Raw genomic sequence first — 21,060 nt, 5'->3', positions numbered from 1 at the left:
AAGACATTTATTGTCTGTAATACTCTCGTATTTTAGACGATTTTTTTAAACAATTGCTATTGCTACATATATCGTAAGTTACATGTCGTCTAACGTAAATTATACATGCGATATGTGTCAAACATTTGGTGCATTATGAAAAAACATAGATATGTTTATTATTTTTACACAATTTGTTAGAATATTAGAAAAAAATTACAACTTAAATAAGTTTGATTATACATTTTTTTGTAATCCCAATTTGTTTATAATTTGTATATATTTAGGGCCTTATGCGGGCTCGGTGACGTGAATTGAAGTAGCACCCAGCAGGAAGATGAAGCCGCGGGGGGCGAGCGTCATGCACGCCTTCACTGCTCTCACCATGCTCACTATGGCTAATGGTTGGTTTAAAAACGAATACTCAAAACCTTTTACTGTTCCATATTTTGCTTAATAGCGTACATGACAAAAGACATGAAGCTTAAGTCTACAAGCATAATGTCGGAATTTATTTTTACATGTAGCAAGATATAGTCAGTTGTTCTGATTCAGACAAATTTACATACTTATTCTACAACAATAGTTTTTTTAAAGTACTTGATAGAATCTATTTGATATCGTGAAACATATCAATTGTTTTGATTGAGATAAACTTAAAGGAATATATTTCCAGCTCAAACAACATGCAATCAAGGAATGGGTCGTGTGATGTACGAAAGATTACCAAACCAACAACTTCACGGATTCGACGATGATGTTGTACGTATCATATTTAAAATAAAAGACTTATATACGTATTAGTGCGTATAGCAAACTACATATATGCCTAAATTATTTTATTTTAGATACGAGAAACAGCACCTCCATTTCGTGTTCTAGAAAAATGTCAGGATCTATGTTTGAGGGATAGATCTGGTAACAGTTTGGTCAGGACTTGCAATTCTATCGATTTTCAACCTGGAGCTCGTATAGCTGCTTTCAGCCCTGAGCCAGAATATGAAGAGTCCACATGCTACTTGACTAGGGAACAGGCGGCTCCTGAAGGAATTGGTACCCTTATGATCGTACCCAATAGCGTACATTTCAACGAAATTTGTTTAACGTGTAAGCATTTTTTTTAAGACTCGCCTTTATAAAAAAATAAAAAATATATTTAGTGAGTTTTTATATCGAATTTTCTTTGAAGTTCAATACTTTTTTACTACTTCAGTATAAGTAATTCCTTTTTAGATTTGCTGAAGTAAAAATTTAAAATCGATTAGCTTGCGTTATTTTTTATATTGAATACCAGTATGACCTGTATCTTAATGTCAATGTCCACACATTAGAGTCAACGTACTTCTATGTGTGGGTGGGTTCAGACTTGTGACACTTTTTCAGTGTAAACTCGCTTGATAATAGTAAAAGCCTATTTTTTATTTCTATTAAATTTTTTTTTTGTTTTTTGGTAAAAATACATCTGATCAACCACCTAATAAAACTTTTTTTAAATAATTTTTTGTATTTTTTATATTATTTGGTAAAATTTCCTGCGGGTGAAGTTTTTTTTTTACCTTTTAGCGAATCGTCCAGAACGTGAATGTCCTTCCCGTCGCTACGTGTTCGAACGTCACGCGCGTAAGCGCTTAAAGCTTCCAGCATCAGATCTAAAGGAAATAATGGTAGCAAACAGAACGGAATGTGAAGACAAATGTTTAGGAGAATTCAGCTTCGTTTGTAGATCCGCTACTTATGACTCTGCACTAAGAACTTGTTCTTTAAGCAGATTTACTCGAAGGACCCATCCGGAACTTTTAGAAGACGATCATAATGCTGATTATTTGGAAAATACTTGCTTGAATGGTGATACAATTATTTCGTTAATACTTCTCTATATATGTGATGCAGTACTCTAGTTAACTTGTAAACTATATTACAGCTGAACGTAGGTGCGATGGATTAGCTGTTTTTATTAAAGAAGAAAATAAAAGGCTAGGCGGACCATTCGAAGCAGATGTATTTTCTAATATGACCTTGGATGAATGTCAGGCTATGTGTGTCAGAGCTGAGAAGTAAGTACAACCACTAAGTAAAGTATTTAAAATAAAATTAAGTTCCTAAAAATAATTCTTTTGTTACAGATATTTTTGTCGGTCGATCGAGCATGACGAAATGACAAGGCAGTGCGTTCTCTCCGAAGAAGATTCGGTTTCTCAAAAAGACGACGTGACCGTCAGCGCGTCTCCCACGCATCATTTCTATGATCTCGTGTGCTTAGACAATCGTGAGTATAACATATATAAATATATAGAGCAATGTCTTTTTTAAATATGAATTCATTTAATAGACTTTCGATTAATATGTAAAGATACATAATCAGTATTATAGCATAAGAGCATTAGTTAAAACTCTATTTTAATATACGTAGCTAATCATGACGCGTATACTAATATAATATTTGAAAAATTGGGAATATTTTTATTTATTTTACCCACAAAACAGTTGAACTATTCTGTGTGTGAAATTATTAGTATGGCAAGTACTAATACTAAGTAGCCTTCAATCTCAGGAAAGAAATGGTTTCCAGCTCGTAGAACATAATATAAAAGTCTAGAAATGTTGATACGACATGAAACCACAATAAGGTTTTCTCTCGCAATGATCAGTCTCTCATCGGGTGACAGCTCGCGGGACCGAGTACCCGGACAACAGTGTGACGTCACACCTATTCTCTCCGGGGCGGCGGCCGGACACCGCCTTCCAGAGGTACAGGAACAGTCGCATCACTGGGGAGTTCCATTCGGAGATCACGGGGCGTTCTCTTAGCGAATGTCTGGACGAGTGTCTGAGGCAAACCAGCTTCCAATGCAGGTAAGATATGTAGACGGAATCTAAGAATACCTAAGTTTAATGTGTATTTTCTATGTGTCAAGGGGCCAAAGTTGTTCAAGAGCTTCTTTGTATAATTGGCTTATGTACATATATACCTAGTAAAAGGTACATTTAAATAAATCTAAAACGATTGTTATTAAAAATAATATTTTTTGATTTGCTGCTTGATATTAATTATTATTAATGTAAAAAAATATATTATTTGCTCTAATAAAATAATTTTAATATTTTAGAACAAATAATAAGTTCTATAAATAAATAAAAAGACTCAAATGTAATCAACACGCGCTGTCTGCTTTACGTATGATTGTAATTAGACGATCTGCATGGATTTCCTTGCGTATTGTTAAAATTTAGCGTGATAAATGTCGTTCGTAACGTAATTAAAGTTTCCATAATCAGGGCAAGTAAGCAATTATGAAAGTATCGACTCAAAAGTACAAACAAACAAAATCTTTCTTTTTGTAATAAGTATTAATTCAAACACAATATCCTTATTATATACAATAATGAAATAAATAATTGTGTTTGCTCGCAAACGAAAAAAAAACCGACTTCAATTACATCAACGAGTAATACAACGTAGATCGACGAAAAATAATCAAGTAACTACGCGTTATCAAAGATTACTCAAAAAGTAGTTATCAGATCTCAATAAAATTTATATGTGATCACATAACAAACATCAGCTTTCGATTAAAATAAAAATTATCAAAATCGGTACACCCAGTAAAAAATTATTGCGGATTTTCGAGAAGTTCCCTCGATTTCTCTGGGATCCCATCATCAGATCCTGGTTTCCTTATCATGGTACTAAACTAGGAATATCTTCTTTCCAACAAAAAAAGAATTATCAAAATCGGTACACCCAGTAAAAAGTTATTGCGGATTTTCAAGAGTTTCCCTCGATTTGTCTGGGATCCCATCATCAGATCCTGGTTTCCTTAACATGGTACTAAACTTGGGATATCTCCATAAGAATTATCAAAATCGGTACATCCAGTAGAAAGTTATGCGGTATAATACAACGTAGGTCGACGAAAAAAGCGTCAAGTAAAAACGCATTATTAGATATAGCTCGAAAAATAGTTGTTAGATCTCAAATAAATTTAAATGGGACCAATTGGCACACACCACCTTTCGATTAAAACAAAATTTGTCGAAATCGGTCTACACGGTCAAAAGTTCTGATGTAACATCCAAAAAAAAAATACAGTCGAATTGAGAACCTCCTCCTTTTTTTGGAAGTCGGTTAAAAAATATCTGAAGTTGACGATCATTTAATATGAATTTTATTCTTCTGCGCGGAGAAAGAGGCCTATGCAGTGGGACGTTACAGGAATGCGTAATGTTTCATTAAACTTATAAGTAGGACTGTATCAGACGTCTATAATGACTAATTAGTTTAACTGCGACACTGTTTACTATAGCTATTTACTTCAAAGCAATGATATTTTATCGTTTTACCTTGTTATTTGTAAACAAAAGTACGTATTACTGTTATTGTAATAATATAAATAAATATGATATAAATACTGTAGTACGATGTCCTCGTGTTGTACTATTTTATAGTTGACACTGTTATGTCATTATCAAAATCATATATCGCTACAAGAGCGATCTCTTGATGATGCATTGCTTAAGCAAAATATTTTTTGTTTTCACATAAATAAGACTAGTACGAAAAATTATAAAAGTATTTAATGTATTGCAATAAAAATAACTGATTATCAAAAGCATTCGTAATTCCTTCAAGATTACATAAATATTCCAATAAAACATTTTTTTTAAATATTATTAGATATGTTTCAGTACTTATGAAATATATAATTATGTAACGTGTTTTTTTACTAAATAATCTATTATCGCATTATTATTAAAACAAAGTGTACAAAATAATAATGGAGACAAGAGTTAACTATCAGATAAAAAACAAATGAGCGTGCACAAGGCAGTATTCTTTTTAAATAATCTTGCCAAAGTTCATATGATAACGGGTGACACATATTTCAATATCAGGTTTCAGATCATTTCAAAATATATTTTATTGTTATAAAACAAGTAAACAAGAAAAAAGAAACGTAAAAACGATACACATTTTTAAATTAAAAACAAAAGCATCTGGTTACTGATAAATGAAACAATAATATTGATAATATTAACTTTTCTATCAAAGATTGTCTGAATAAACAAAAATAAAATAAAAATAGGTATTTATTAAATGAGTGTACCTACGTGTGCGGTAGTTAAGTCGATGCTAATCATAAGTACAGTTAATTTTTTTTTTGTTTAAGATTCCACTTTTAAGCTGCTATACCAATTTTATGAAGTCTTTTAGCATTATTTTGTCTAAAGCAACATTTTTTATAAAAAAGGAGAAAAACATATAGGATAGATTAGATTAGAGATAGATTTTTTTTAGGATAGATTTTGTTACTTTAAATTTATTGATAAATACTTAGTTAAAGTACTACATAAAACTGTCTCGGTCGAAGGTAATGAAATAAAAATCAAATCTTCCAACCCGAAATTTGGCTTACTTGACCTGGCAATAATATTATAATATTGTACGAGTATTTAAAATTGCAAGAGGCAGCTGTTAACAACTTTAGTATTTAAATATTAACATTGTTATTTTGGTGCCACAGGTCAGCAGTTTACAGCGACCGCGCAAGGACTTGCAGGCTTAGTAGATACAATCAAAAGGACGGTATGCGTCTACTGTATGATCCGGACTTCGATTACTATGAAAATCTAATGCGTAAGTAATTAATTGAATTGTTTTGTTTCTATTTTTCTTTTGATAAAATCAATAACTACTTAAATATTAATTATATACACAATAAGTACTATAAAACAATAAAATAAATGTCTTAAATGAGAACTGAGATGCCCAATGAGATATATTTGCAATCAAAAATCTTTTATTTAGGTGTCGTAGATATTGGAAGATCAAAAATAGCTCTAATTCTCAATAGTTGAGATATTTAGCTATTTGTATAAACTTTTACACTTGTAAATCGTTACTAATTTACAGGCAGGATTACAATATAATACAGCGAATACACTATAATACAGCGAAAGGTATCAATGGATAAATTAGTTTTAACCGTTACACATAATCAAATAAATAAGTAGAGTACAGTCACAGTTTTCAACCGACTTCCAAAAAAGGAGGAGGTTCTCAATTCGATTGTATTTTTTTTTTTTTTTTTGTATGTTAACTCAGAAATTTTGACTGCGTGAACCGATTACACTGATTTTTGTTTTAATCGAAAGGTGTTATGTGTCATGTCACCCCGTTTAAATTAAATTAAGATCTAACAAGTACTTTTCGAGTTATACTCGTATGTAATAATGCGTATTTGAGTATTCTTTTGTCGACCTACGTTGTATTATACCGCATAACTTTTCACTGTGTATGCCGATTTGATGATTCTTGTTTTAATCTAAAGCTGATGCTTGTCTTATTATGCCATTTAAATTTGATCGAGATATAATGAGTACTTTTTTGTAATCTTTGATGACGCGTATTTATGTGACTGTGCGTACTCGCGACGCCATCTATCGGCATTCAGTAAAACTACTTCAGTTCGGACTATCGATCTACTATTAATAACGTAGTGAGTATTATTGACTAGAAGTCAGTAGAAGTTAATTTTATATAAATGATTTTGATGATTCTTGTTTTAGTCGAAAGCTGATGCTTGTCTAGTGGTCCCATTTAAATTTGATCGAGATCTGATGACTATTTTTTGAGTAGATACTCTTTGATAACGCGGATTCACTTGACTATTTTTCGTCTACTTACGTTATATTACTTGTCGATGTAATTGAAATCGATTTTTTTTTCGTTTGCTAGCAAACACAATTATTATAAAAGTGTTGCTTCTCTTGACAAATATCATGAAGATTGTAGACCATTGAAATACAAGATAGGTTTGAGAATTTACTAAAACTAAATTGCAACGAATGAAAATTAAGAAATAGAGATAACTAAAATAAAAGAAATATAATTCAAAGTGAGACAAAATATTAACATAATTAATTCTTCTTAATAACACCTTAAATTATTCTATTAGATCAGCTACTTAGTGGTGAGAACGAGGCCTCGGGAGGAGGCTCGACAGGTGGATCTAAACCTTCTTGGGGTTCCAATTCATCAGGTTCGATCGGCATGACGTTAGATTGAGGTTTTACTGTATAGGGTATTATAGTCATTCCCTTTTCGTTAGTTTATATTTAGCAACAATGCATGCAACAATTTTATCATTTTATTTACATTTTGTGAAACTATTTAGTACATTTTTATACACATTTTTACACAAGGTTTTCTTGTAAGAAAGTAGGTAGGCATGATATTCAATTTAATTTATTTTTATTCCTATTATAATTATGTTTGTAGTATTTAATGATTTAGGTTGGTTTGGGGTATATGTACAGAATGTTTTTCATATGTTACCATATGTAATGTACCCACTAGTTAATCGTTAAACTAATTTATTAGATATCATAATCTATTTTATATTATTTTTCAACAAATGTATTTAATTATATTTATTATAAGTTTTAAACGTATTTTAAAAAATATGTCTCCGTTATCTATTCAAAGTAACATCTAATTTAAACTTAGACAAAGGTAATTTTAAAATACGTTAAATGAATGTTTATTAGCAGCGGTAAGAAGGGTATGTAATTGTATATTAGTAGATATTGTAGTATGTAGAGTAGATTTCAGTAGTTAGTATGTATCATGTTGCCTTTAGTACAATAGTTACATTCCTTAATTGAATAACATTTATAGGGACAACCTTAAATACCTACTAATTAATTTAATTAATTTCAAGGTGGTAGCAATGGTGGTGATCGTGACAGATACCCGCCAGGCGTTGACCGCTACCCAGATGACGATCGCTACTATGAAGATGATCGCTACCCATCTCGGCCGGACCGCTATCCACCTGATGACCGGTACCCGGTCGGCCCTGAACCCTATCCCGATAGATACCCCAGTGACCGCGACCGATATCCAGCAGACAGATATCCGGATGACAGATACCCACCTGGCGTTGGACCGGAACGATACCCATCAGACCGTTATCCACCACCAATCGACCGGTATCCACCAGGTGTCGACAGATACCCGGGTGGAAGATACCCCATGGGAGACCGATACCCAATAGACGGTGGACGGCTTCCTCCATATGATCCTCCTAATGACATAGGTAGATACCCTGCCCCTGACCGATATCCTGTCAGCAGGTACCCTATCGATGCTTACCCTGACAGGTTCCCCCAAGATCGCTATCCCAGCGACAGATATCCGATCCCTGACAGAGGCAGGTATCCTCGACCCTGGTATAACAGATATCCTGAAAGATTCGATCAGGATCGTTTCTCTGGAACGAACGATTGGGGGCGATATCCATTCAGTCGCTATCCAGTTGGCGTGAACCGTGACCCTTTACCTCTAGGCGGGGACCGTTACCCTGATTTATATGATAAATATCCGCCGACCGGATCATCATATCCTGGTAAGCATAAATATAATAGTTAATATTAAAATATTTTTGTATCTTTCTACACATATTGTTATTTGAACAGGCTACGGACGTGGTGGCTATTATGGTTCAGATTATCCTAGTGGGGATCGTTTCCCCGTTGGTGATCGCTACCCTGACAGGGGTGTACGTCCAAGACCAGACAGGTTAGTTATAATGACAAGCTCCGATATATGTAAAAGTACAATATAAATTAAAAATTGACTTATATTAGGTACCCTGTCGAACCGAGACCGACATTTGGAATAAGAAGACCTTCGGATCGACCAGGTGGCTATCGCGGTAGTTATCCTTCACAAGGCTTAGATCGACCAATTGGTAAGACAGTTAAATAAATAATTCATTTTTAAGTATCGGTATTAACATGTTTTATTACAATCTCAATTAGCTTTATATGTTTGTCAATTAAAAATATTTAAAACTAGCTGTGCCCGCGACTTCGTCCGCGTTTAATTTAACAAAATAGTTGTTGTTCAGTTCGCAAAATTATAAAATAAAAATAAAAAACTAAAATAAAAGTACCCTAAGCTACTCCTTATTAAATCAGCTATCTGCCGGTGAAAGTTCCGTCAAAATCGCTCTAGCCTATTCAGAGATTAGCCGGAACAAACAGATAGACAAAGAAAAACTATAAAAAAAAATGTTATTCTGGTATACAGGGTTACAGGAAAAGTCGACCTAGATCCGTTAAGGGCGTGTAGTACACACCATTTCTGAATGATTTCACTATGGAACCCCCCATCCTAAACTTAACCGTTTTCGAGATATTCGAGTTTTAATTTTTTTTATGAAAGTGCCCAATTTGAATGAGAAAATGTGTGCGAAATAGAGGTGGACACGTGGAACATGAACTTCAAAAACATTAGGTGAATAAATGTTATTTTGAACTGATTTATTGTTTCATTTAGCTTACTACAATCACCGACGATCTTGTAATGATGATGATGCTGAACTTAAGTCAAATTAATTAAATAAGCGCTATTTATTCTGACTGCCATGTAGCCTTAGAAACTAAGTTTCACCTTTGAGGTTAGTAAATAACCTAGAGTGTTATACTTCGTTGGATAGCTGATAAAATGTAAATATTTTTAAGCACATCTGCAGAGCAAGTGCCATAATAATTTTTTGAGATATCCAGAAAAGAAAAATATTTTTTTATAATTTGTACTTATTTTCTTAAGTTTCGATCGTCTACAACGACCTATTTAGTTAACTTACGTGCAATTTTAGTCATTGAGGTCATTAAGCATCTCATTCTTCATGTAAAAAACCAAAAAAATAATCATAAGAGTCAAAAAAATTCAAAATATTCAATTCAATAGCCGAAAAATTGGGCATTTTCATAAAAAAAATTAAAACTCGAATATCTCGAAAACGGTTAAGTTTAGGATGGGGGGTTCCATTGTAAAATCATTCAGAAATGGTGTGTACTATACGCCCTTAACGGATCTAGGTCGACTTTTCCTGTAACCCTGTATATACCGTATGAATTTAGTAAAAAGTGGTTATTTTGATATTACAAACTTACACTCAATATAACTCACACGTCAATGTTATAAGTTAATATTTGAGCTAATTAAACGTTTATCGTGGTTTTTTAATTAACAAACTAATTTGGAGTTCATTTTAATAATATCCCTGTAATATCCGACTGGTATAGGCCTCTTTCCTCATGTAGGAGAAGTACATACATACATACATACATTACAGCCTATACAGTCCACTGCTGGACATAGGCCTCCACAAGTTTACGCCAAAAATAACGTGAACTCATGTGTTTTGCCCATAGTCACCACGCTGGGCAGGCGGGTTGGTGACCGCAGTAGGAGAAGTATCAGAGCTTAATCCATCACGCTGCTCCAATGCGGCTTGGTAGATGTATATTCCGTACTATGAGTATCGATCGCTATCAGATGTCCATGATAATAACCGGGACCGACAGCTTAACGTAGGTACTCTCCGAGGCACGGTGGGAAGACCCACAAGGACTAACAACCAGACCGGAAATAAATATTTAAATAAACACAAATATCAACTCCGAGCAAGAATCGAACTCGCAACCGTTAGTGATTAGGCGCCGCCGACAAGGCACACGCCCCAGTACACCAGAGCGGTCGTTTTATAATAACTTTGTCTTAATCTATTAAAGTAATAAAATATAATTTTAGGAGGAGGTGGTTACGGCGGTTACGAACCAGATGGACCAATTGGCCCAATTGGTGGCCCGTTAAATGTTCCCATAGGAGGTGGTGGTGGTGGGGCCATTGGCGGACCTCTAGGTAGTCCAATCGGAGGTCCGATTGGAGGACCAATTGGTCCACCAATAGGCGGAAGACCTCCTATCGGTCAAAGACCTTGGCAGGGATCGAGATGCGAGGAAGATAGTTTTAGACAAGTGGGTCGGCAACGCATGCAGAGGAGATTCGTGCGTCGTTTCACAACCGCTCAATCGCTGGCGCACTGCCAACGGGAATGTATTGAAGCGAGAGACTTTATCTGTCGGTCATTCAACTACAGGTGCATAAATAAAACATTTCTCACCATGCGTTAAATATATGTAACAGTATTTTGGTTTGTTTAGGGTCAACGGTTTATTCGATTAGTTTAAAATATTCTTCAATACTCACTAATTAATGAAGATCAAAATAAAATATAACTAAATACCAAAAAATCCATATGATCTTACATTACAATATGGGAGACTGTTTGAGAAATGCGAGAAATTTCTAGAGATGCAGGTTACGGCGCGGAACCGCGAGACAATTGCGAGCTGAGCGACCGCGACACGCGCGAGTTGGACGCGGCCAACCCGGCGCACTTCGACAACACGGCCAACGAGTACGACTTCTACGAGAGAGCGCTTGGGAGAATCGCTGATGACTGTCTAGATGGTAATCTATTTGGTGTTTTGGTACTTTTGACGTTGTTGATGCTTTGATTTACTTTTTTCCCACTAATGATTGTCTAGATGGTAATTTGTTCGGATCTTTCGGATATTTTTATGTGGTCGTTGTTTAAATTCACTGTATTGTTTATATTACTCCATTGAACAGCTATCTAAAAAAAGCTCTTATCTCACGTATGGATATGAGTTTTTTTATTATAATGGTTGGTTTCAGTTTATAAAACGTAAACCAGCTCAGGTTAGACCGTTTTTAATGAATCTAGTTAAAATATTTTTCTTGCAGAAAAATTATCTACAAAGTTGGTAAACATAGTTAACAACAATCTAAGACGTAAAAAACTAACTATATTTAATAAATAATTAACGCCTTACACTTAACGGCCTTTATTAGGATTTACTCCAGTGTCGTGGGTCCGAGTACGTACTCAATACACAAACACAAACGCCCAAACCACGGCAAAGATCTGTATGGCCAATACAGAGCATGCCATGCACGAGAATCGAATCCGCAACCACCAGCGCAACAGCCATAAGCCTGACTGAATTTAATTGGATTAAAAATTATGATGTCATTTGCTCAGCATATATTTCTGACAAATAATATAACAATATTTCTTTAATTCAAAGGTACACATACATTTTTTTCACTCAATATAAATCTTTGTTCCTAGTATCACAAGTTTGTAACGAAGATGGCATGGAGTTCACACTGAGGTTACCGGAAGGTTTCTACGGACGCATGTATACTTATGGGTTTTATGATCGATGTTTCTTCCGCGGGAACGGCGGCGTAGTTAACGCGCTTAGGATCACTGGAGCACATGGCTACCCTGAATGTGGTACACAACGGGTATGAAATATTATTAAAAATATAACAATTAAAACTGTACTTAAATGATTTTTTGACCTTTATTTGTTTATATTTTTGGGTCATTAGTTTAACATTATAAACTAAATGCTTAGTAGATAAATTTTTTAACATTCTTTTTATTTATCTGTAATTTCGGTAACATTAACTGATAACAAATCTAGGTTGTAATAGAAAGTATGTTCATTATTTTGGTCTAGTTAATACTCTAGTCAACAAGCGGGACGATTGTGGTTTAATCATGTTTGATTGATACACGATTTCAGTACGGTGACACGATGACCAATATCGTGGTTGTCCAATTTAGCGACAACGTGCAGACTTCGAGAGACAAACGTTTCAATTTGACCTGCTTATTCAGAGGACCGGCTGAGGCGGTCGTTACTTCAAATTACATTGGAGCTGGGTGAGATATTTGTTCAAGCGTTATGTGCCTATTTGAAACAATATATTTAAAATAAATTGATTTCTTTAAAATTCCACGAACAAACCAATATTGGGTACATATAAAAAACCGTTCAAATAGACACAGATACCGATTTTTTTTGTATTATGAATTAACAGTTAACAGATTGCGTGATTTAAAGCTGAGCGTGTTTGATGGTAATGATTCTGTTTAGTATTCCTAGAGGAAATTTTGTGAATCTGGGCTTAAGGTTTCTGAGGAGTGCTTGTTTTGCGCGTGATTTTGTGATTTTGTTTTCGTGTGCAGTTGAATTCTTTGTTGCCTATTATAGGTAGTTAGTGATATCGTGTTTACGGTTAGGTTTCTAGGTTTATTTTTTATGTATTGGGACTATATTATTACTTTTATTTTGAGTGCTGTTATAACTAACAGCTACTAACTATGAACTTTGAAAGAAATCTTATTTGTCTAATTGTTTTACAAACATATTTTGTATTTTTATTGATATTAAAATAATTTTGCTCGCAAACGAAAAAAAAAACCGACTTCAATTACATCGACCAGTAGACGAACAAATTATCCAGTAAATACGCGTTATTAGTGATAATTCAAAAAGAACTAGTCTGATCTCAATAAAATATAAATATATGAGACCACGTTACGAGCAACAGCCTTTGATTAAAACGGAGGTCGACGAAAAAATGTAAATACGCATTATTAGATATAGCTCGAAAACTATTTGTCAGATCTTAATTAAATTTAAATTGGATTAGATGACACGCACCATCTTTTGATTAAAAAAAATATCGAAATCGGTTAACCCAGTCAAAAGTTCTGAGGTAACATACATAATAAAATTGAAAGGAGAAGCTCTACCTTTTTTTAACGTCGGTTAAAAAGAGATTTCTTCCAAAGTTGCCGAATGATTTCATAGTAAATTTGTCTAAAGTCTAACCGCAGTTTTGGCTATGACTTGGTTGATAGATCTGGAAGTCCAATACCTATCGAGTATCTACCAGAAGAGAGTTCCCTCAACTCAAAGGTTCGCCTGCTGATATTGTACCAAGGGCGCCCAACGACTACCATCGCTGTGGGCGATCCTCTTACATTCAGACTTGAAGCACAAGATGGATATAATTACGCTACTGATATATTTGCTACTAATGTCATTGCACGTGATCCGTACTCGGGTCGTTCAGTGCAACTTATCGACAGAGTCGGGTAAATTTGAATTTTGTTATTTACATCCTAATTTAAAATTGTCTTATATCTAAGTCTCGATATTGCTATCTAATGTACCATTGTTATCTAAACTTTAAAAAAAAGCCAAATTAATAGCATTTGGTAAAATATGAACAATTGCTTATTTATTGGCAAACAAAAAAAAACTAGTTTCAACTTTTACATCGACGAGTAATAAATTCTCATTATATGAGATGTCAAAGTCGATTAACAAAATTTAATTTTAATTTAATTTACCTTTAAGATAATATTAATACAATACCTTCGTAATTTTAGCTGTCCTGTTGACCCCGACGTATTTCCAGAATTGGACAAAGGTCGTAATGGAGATTCTTTGGAAGCAAGGTTTAATGCTTTCAAAATACCAGAATCTAACTTCCTAGTATTTGAAGCGACTGTTAGAACTTGTCGTGATGGATGCCAGCCGGTAAGGCTTACAACGATTCTCCTTAAACATTTTTCTATACATATAATTATGCTATTCCAACTTAAAAAAAAATGAACTGTCATTTAATTATAAGCGGGAAACGGGCTAATCTTAAAAACTAACTAAAATACTGAAAAAAATCGACATTAATTGGTAACGGAATCGTTATCATCGATTAATATAAATTTCTTCATTAGGTACCTTTTGAGGTCAATAACACAAACATATCTCGTACAAGTGAGAACTTTTTCTATTTAATGTCGGTTAAAATAATTGTTTGTTCCATGTCGATAACGACGCTTACGTCAATGAATGTTAATAAAAATACTGTAAGGCTGTTATCTAACTAGTGAAGGTTAGGGTTGAGCCTGGGTTATCTGCACCTTAATATATATAGGATGTTCGACTCTTAACTCCGTGCCTTCAAATGAAGGGTTCTGTAGGTATTATAGATCACATTCCACGTGAAAAAAAATTGCTTTTTTAAATTTTATTTTTGTCTTAATATACGACCTACTCTGGCAACGTACTTCTGAATAACCGTCCAATACTATTTATTTTAGGCCTAAAAAACGTAAGTGAAACATTAATACTAACTGCTGCATACATCTAAAGAACTGCATTTGGAAACAAATTCTTTCTGTTGTGGTTTTTCATTGTAAATTATAGCGGTGCTTTCGCGCTCATGAAAGGTATTATGTGGAACAAGTTTATCAAAGTAAGTCAAACTTTTAAAAAGTAGTCTATTTAAACAAAGTCTCATTGAAAATGGGCTTCGATTTTTTTATTACACCAACAGAACTCAGTATTCAAAGAAACGCAGATAGGAGTCGAACACCTTATATATTTTTATCCATACCAATATGTGTAATAATAAATAACATATTAAGATAATTCTAGTAATTGCTAACGTTATTCTAGATAAGCTTAGCTAATGTTTCTACTATCTATGCTAATTAAATGTTATCGTTGCAAAGTTAATTTATAAACAGCATTTTCTTTATCCAGTATCCAGTCAAAACACAGACATAGCCCTCCACAAGTTCGCACCAAAAATGGCATGAACTCATATGTGTTACCCATAGCTACCACGCAGGGCTGGCTTTGTCGCACCGAAGACGCTGCTGCCCGTCTTCGGCCTATGTATTTCAAAGCCAGCAGTTGGATGGTTATCCCGCCATCGGTCGCTTTTTAAGTTCCAAGGTGGTAGTTGAACTGTGTTATCCCTTAGTCGCCTCTTACGACAGCAATACATACGACATAACATTTTTATGTTTAATGTATTAACATAAACATAGGTATAAATATTATAATTATGTACTTATAAGTAAATACTAAATGTATTTTTTTAACAGCAGTCTTATTATATTTACAAACGTGATATTAAAAAAATGTAACGATTTATTTAAGAATTTAGTAACGTAAAAATTTCCAGGCATATTGCCCAAGCCATACTGGAAGATCGGAACCATCGTTCGGTCGTCGTAGAAGAGATGTGAACTCTACTGAAGTCGAAGATGAATCGGATGTTAAAGACAATGAAAAAGCTAATAAAACTGATAATTTGAGTGAAGCATCAGTATTCAAAGTATCATATGAAGAGGCAACTGTTGATAAATATTTAAAGAATGAAGTTGAAACACCAAGTCATGTTAGGAAGATGATTGAGGTAACTACAATGTAAAGAATGGGATTTCTCCGAAGGTAGAAAATCATTTTCTTAATAAATAAAATAGATATACCAACTTGTCTCAAAACTAAATTGAAAGTGACTTAATTATGGTGATTGATAATATAAGGCATACAAAACATAACAACGTTGCACCTGTTTCTTAGTGGAAATTAGGAGTGACAAACTTGAATTACACAAACAAAGTTAAGATAATTGATTATTTAACCAAAGAATGTAAATCTTAAGAAACGTACATATATTAATAATTGTGTTTGATGTCAAAAAGAGCGACTTACAATTACATTGACAAGTGTTGTACAGTACACATTAGGGATAACTCAAAACTACTCATCAGATATCACAAATTTATTTAGGACCACACGACAAGCGTCAGCTTAAATGTAATGGTAATCGAAACCGAAGTTGAATATCTATTAGCAATAAAAAAATTCTTTTGATGCCAAGGTATTCGACAACCGCAACGAGCTGATCGAAGAGAACGGGGTAGCGGACTCCGCGCCGGTGGTGGCGGCGGTGGGCGTGTGCGTGTCGCCGCAGCACTACCGCGCGCTGCTGGTGGCGCTGTGCGTGCTGCTGGCGCTGCTGCTGGCCTTGCTCACCGCCGCGCTCTACGTGTACAAGTGAGTACTGCGTAGCGGGAGACAGCCATTAATTAGGGTACAAGTAATTATAATAATATACTCTATATTGTACACAACAACAATATAAACAATAACATATTACAATTAAGATCAGTGTACAAAGGCGGTCTTAGCGCTGGAAGAGCGGTCCCTTCCAGACAACCCTAGGTATACTGGACACGGCATAGTGAAAACAGAAAAAGAAGTACCTATCGTATTATCCAGTTAACAAAATGACTTAGTTTAACTGCTGCACTTGCTAACCGCTTACTCTACGTATACAAGTAAGACAGTAAGATAGAAAAGAAGACAGTAGCGTAGCGTGGCCACCTGCGGCCCACTGAAAATTTATCACCCCTGCCGATTTACTTAATTTTTCTTTACCAAATTAATTTAACACTCTCATTGCAAGCACAATTTTCATTATAGTCCTTAACCGACTTCAATAAGGAGAAGATTCTCCATTTCACTGTATTTATTATGTGTTACATTGCGGACGCAATTTGAATATTTTTTTGTCAATTGAAAAAAATCATGTTGGTTTTGCTGCCACCTTTCGTCTGCCACCCGGAGCCATGCCTCAGCGTAGCCTATGCTACGCTACTGAAAGAAGTCATTAACTTGGTGTACTACAACTCTAAAAAATTTGTGGGCATTTAAGATGAGGAATAAGTAGCTGTATATGGTGCCATAAAGTAGGGTAGGAGTATTTCATACGTGTACAAGTGAGTAGCTAGATGAGATTATGTAGGTTTGCTTTGATTAGAAATAATTCGTAGGTATTCACGTGATTGTCAATGCCAATCTTCTATTTGATGTAAGAAGTGATTACAATATCATCAGGTTTACCATTAGGTTTTATTATATTCATCTAAATTATGCTCCTGGATATGTTTATTGCCGTGGCCCACGCTCTCTCTACGTCTACATGTAACTACTGAGTAGCTGGTTTAAGCAATCTTTCATAAAGGTAATAAAAGGTATTTAAATTTGAAGTAATTCGATATCGTTCAGGTTAATGTCAATGCAAATCTGTTTTTTTTAATTATCATAATGCTAGCCACTCTCTACCTACTGAGTAACACGCAAAACGGGATCTATTACACCTACAGAACCCTCCATTTGAATGAACGCAACTTATATATTTGTTAACATGCTGTATATATTTTTGAAAAAAATGTCGGGTAGGTCTTTTATTGTATAACTTATTTTTAAAACGACTAGGTTGGCAAAGAAGCTTACAGCCCACATGATGGTAAGCGGTTACTGTAGCCTATAACACTGCCTGCAACACTAGAAGCATCGCTAGCTTGTTGCCGACCCTCTCCCCCCGAGCTCTGCCCACCTTACTCACCACAGGAACACCACATTACTTGATTAATTAAGTATTAATTAGGTGTGATTTGGAAGGTTGAGGTACTTCCCCAGACGGGCTGCTCCAGATTCTGAGCAGTATTTCCTGCTGTGCCTTAACTAAAAAAATGTCTTCAGTATACCTCTTTAACGTTTATCTTGCTCTCGCCAGGCGCTACTGGCGCGTGGTGCGCAAGAACATACAGGTGAACGGCCGTGAGCCGCGCGCCGCCGCGCCCGCGCCGCGTCCTGCGCGCCCTTCGCTCTTCTCCGCTTCGCACTTGCACAAACCATTTTCACTAAAGTAAGTTGTTGTCGTCCTAATAAGTTAATAATAAGTTACGAGTAACATTTTTAAAACCTCGTATTACTAATAAATAAATTACGTTGGCTTAAAAGTGAAAGCCGCATGGATATGCATGATGATGGAAAGCACGTGAGGCCGTGGGTCTCATAATCACAACCACCTAACAATGGTCAGTAATTAACAGTATCTAGAATGAAAATCAGTTCAGTTTGGTTACAAGTAACTATAATGAATGCAGTTGCCACTTGTAACTCAAGAGCAAGGAATTTAACAAATAAATTACGAAGGTGATCCTATGTAATGCAACTTATGTCAACTTTATGTAAATTACAACTTATAACCTATCCATCTTCAATTACATTACTTGTTATATAAAATACTAAAAATAATATTATACCTATAGCCTTCGTCTAAAATAATGTTTTTTTTTTAAATTTCTTCCATTAATTTTGGAGATTACCGCGTTTAAACAAACAAATAAACATACAAACCAAGTCTTCAGATTTATATTTAAAAAAATAGTATAGACAAAAATATTCATGAAGTCGTTTCGATATCCATTCCCATGTATATGTTGTTATTGTCGTGTTAAACACACTTTATAATATGCCGATTGTTTTCAGTGGCCTTGGGCGAAACTTTTCAGAAATGGGTGAGGAAGCCGGGTCTTCTGGTCGACTGGCGAATGCATTTGATGACGGTAGTGAACCAATTTACACGGACCCATCGCTTTTCGAACGATCCAGGTCTCTCCGTTCTTTACATTCCCTGGATCTGAAACCGGAGCGACGCGATCATCACGCATAAATACGAAAAACAACTTTTATTACCTATCTTTCTATAATAAATCCTTACCTAAGACTAAAATGCCTAAATGTGCTCAGTTTCTATTCCGTCCAAAGAGTATTTATAATGTTTTGTAATTTTTTTTTATTAAACTCTTTATGTCTAATATATCTAGATACTTTTAAAGATTTATCTTAAGTCAGTACTAATGAATAAAATTTACAGTTATTATTTCGTTTTTATTTTACCTTCAATGATAATTATGAATAGCAACCACTACTTAATTTAGAGGCTAGGAGAATTGGTGCATATTTTGATCTCTATATGGGAGGGCCGCTTGGTGATCTAGAGGCCCTCCCTTAGTCTGGTAACCTGGGCCCAGGGAGCAATAGGTTTCTTAATATAGTACTTAACTAATTATTTATTTATATAAGGCTAAAAACGTTCGCGCTGCTTTTCATTAATGTAGAAATCGAATTCTTAGATTCTTTTAACATTATATTTCTCTTTATTATAGACTAGTATTTCCTTCTAAGGGAAATAAACTAAAATATTTAATAAAAAAGTTAATGTTGTCCTTGCATGAGTTAAATTGCAAGTCGTCGTTGATACTGCAATACCGCGTAACCAACAGTGGCAAGAAGTTCGTAAGTGCAGTGGCGAAGTTTACATGAGAAAGGAAAAAATAATAATATTATCTTTATTTCTACGTCTTAAGTCGACTGAACTATGATATCATTGCAAATTTACGTACTTGACCGCCTCTTATGATTAATACGCCATGAAACCCTTTATTTAGTTTATAGTTCCACAATGTGCAATGGAACGGACTATGCTTGGGGTTTCTCTCAAATATAGGATTAGAAATGAGACTAACAGCGAGAAAATGAAATGCAGACCAAATTCTCATACCGAGTTATAAAAATCTATCAGATCTCATAGACTCTCATAACCCTATATGAGAATTGGGTCTGCATTTGTCTATGTTTTATGAGATTTTTTTTCCATAGGGTAACCGACATAGACCACAGAATTAGCAAGTTGAAGTTGCAGTGGGCTGGTCACCTGTGTCGCAGGACTGAACTTAGTCAGGCCTCTGTCCAGTATCGAACTGTAATAGGCTGAACTGACTGACTGACTATTTCTGCAACATATGTGTAATTGTTATATTTTTTACAGTTAATATTCTGACATCACAATGTACACACTTCGGGCCATAAATTTATTACATTAATCAGTTGTTTCATAATTAATAAAGACACATAATTGTGTTTGCTCGCAAACGAAAAAAAAACCGACTTCAATTACATCGACATCGAAAAAATAGTCAAGTAACTACGCGTTATCAAAGATAACTCAAAAAGTAGTTATCAGATCTTGATAAAATTTATATGTGACCACATGATAAACATCAGCTTTCGATCAAATTAAAAATTATCAAAACCGGTACACCCAGTAAAAAGTTATTGCAGATTTTCGAGAGTTTCCCTCGATTTCTCTGGGATCCCATCATCAGATCCTGGTTTCCTTATTATACCAAACTAGGGATATCCCCTTTCCAAAAAAAAAGAATTATCAAAATCGGTACATCAAGTAGAAAGTTATGCGGTATAATACAACGTAGGTCGACGAAAAAAGCGTCAAGTAAAAACGCATTATTAGATATAACTCGAAAAGTAGTTGTTAGATCTCAAATAAATTTAAATGGGACCAATTGACACACACCACCTTTCGATTAAAAAAAAATTGTCGAAATCGGTCCACCCGGTCAAAAGTTCTGATGTAACATACAGAAAAAAAAATACAGTCGAATTGAGAACCTCCTCCTTTTTTGGAAGTCGGTTAAAAACTGAGAAACTTGAAGTTTCCCAAACTGATACAAAATGAAATAAAATAATATTGTGCTGGTATTTTAACATGCATTTCCTCAAGGTTGTACAAACATATTTTCCTCTACTTTCCTCCAAAATATAAAATAAAAGTTTAGGTAAAGGAGGCAGATTTCTTTTGGTTTTAGCTAGCGAAAGATAGCCTTAGTT

General features: G+C 34.6%; 1 protein-coding gene across 1 annotated transcript; it reads left to right on the top strand.

Moving 5' to 3' along the window:
- Nucleotides 1-316: 316 nt before the first annotated feature.
- LOC123661474 lies at nt 317-19,252 on the top strand. The gene is made up of 22 exons (XM_045596429.1): nt 317-383; nt 656-741; nt 828-1,086; nt 1,543-1,824; nt 1,901-2,033; nt 2,103-2,245; nt 2,628-2,832; nt 5,502-5,614; nt 6,936-7,019; nt 7,701-8,387; nt 8,458-8,560; nt 8,629-8,732; nt 10,583-10,931; nt 11,145-11,305; nt 11,991-12,169; nt 12,454-12,593; nt 13,554-13,814; nt 14,112-14,262; nt 15,698-15,931; nt 16,400-16,575; nt 18,101-18,232; nt 18,859-19,252. The coding sequence occupies exons 1-22, from the start codon at nt 317-319 to the stop codon at nt 19,040-19,042; spliced, it is 4,233 nt and encodes a 1,410-aa protein (XP_045452385.1). The 3' UTR covers nt 19,043-19,252.
- Nucleotides 19,253-21,060: the final 1,808 nt, after the last annotated feature.

The sequence above is a fragment of the Melitaea cinxia genome, chromosome 17 (assembly GCF_905220565.1).
Source record: "Melitaea cinxia chromosome 17, ilMelCinx1.1, whole genome shotgun sequence".
In the NCBI taxonomy this organism is placed as follows: Eukaryota; Metazoa; Arthropoda; class Insecta; order Lepidoptera; family Nymphalidae; genus Melitaea; species Melitaea cinxia.
This window is presented reverse-complemented; position numbering and strand designations above follow the sequence as displayed.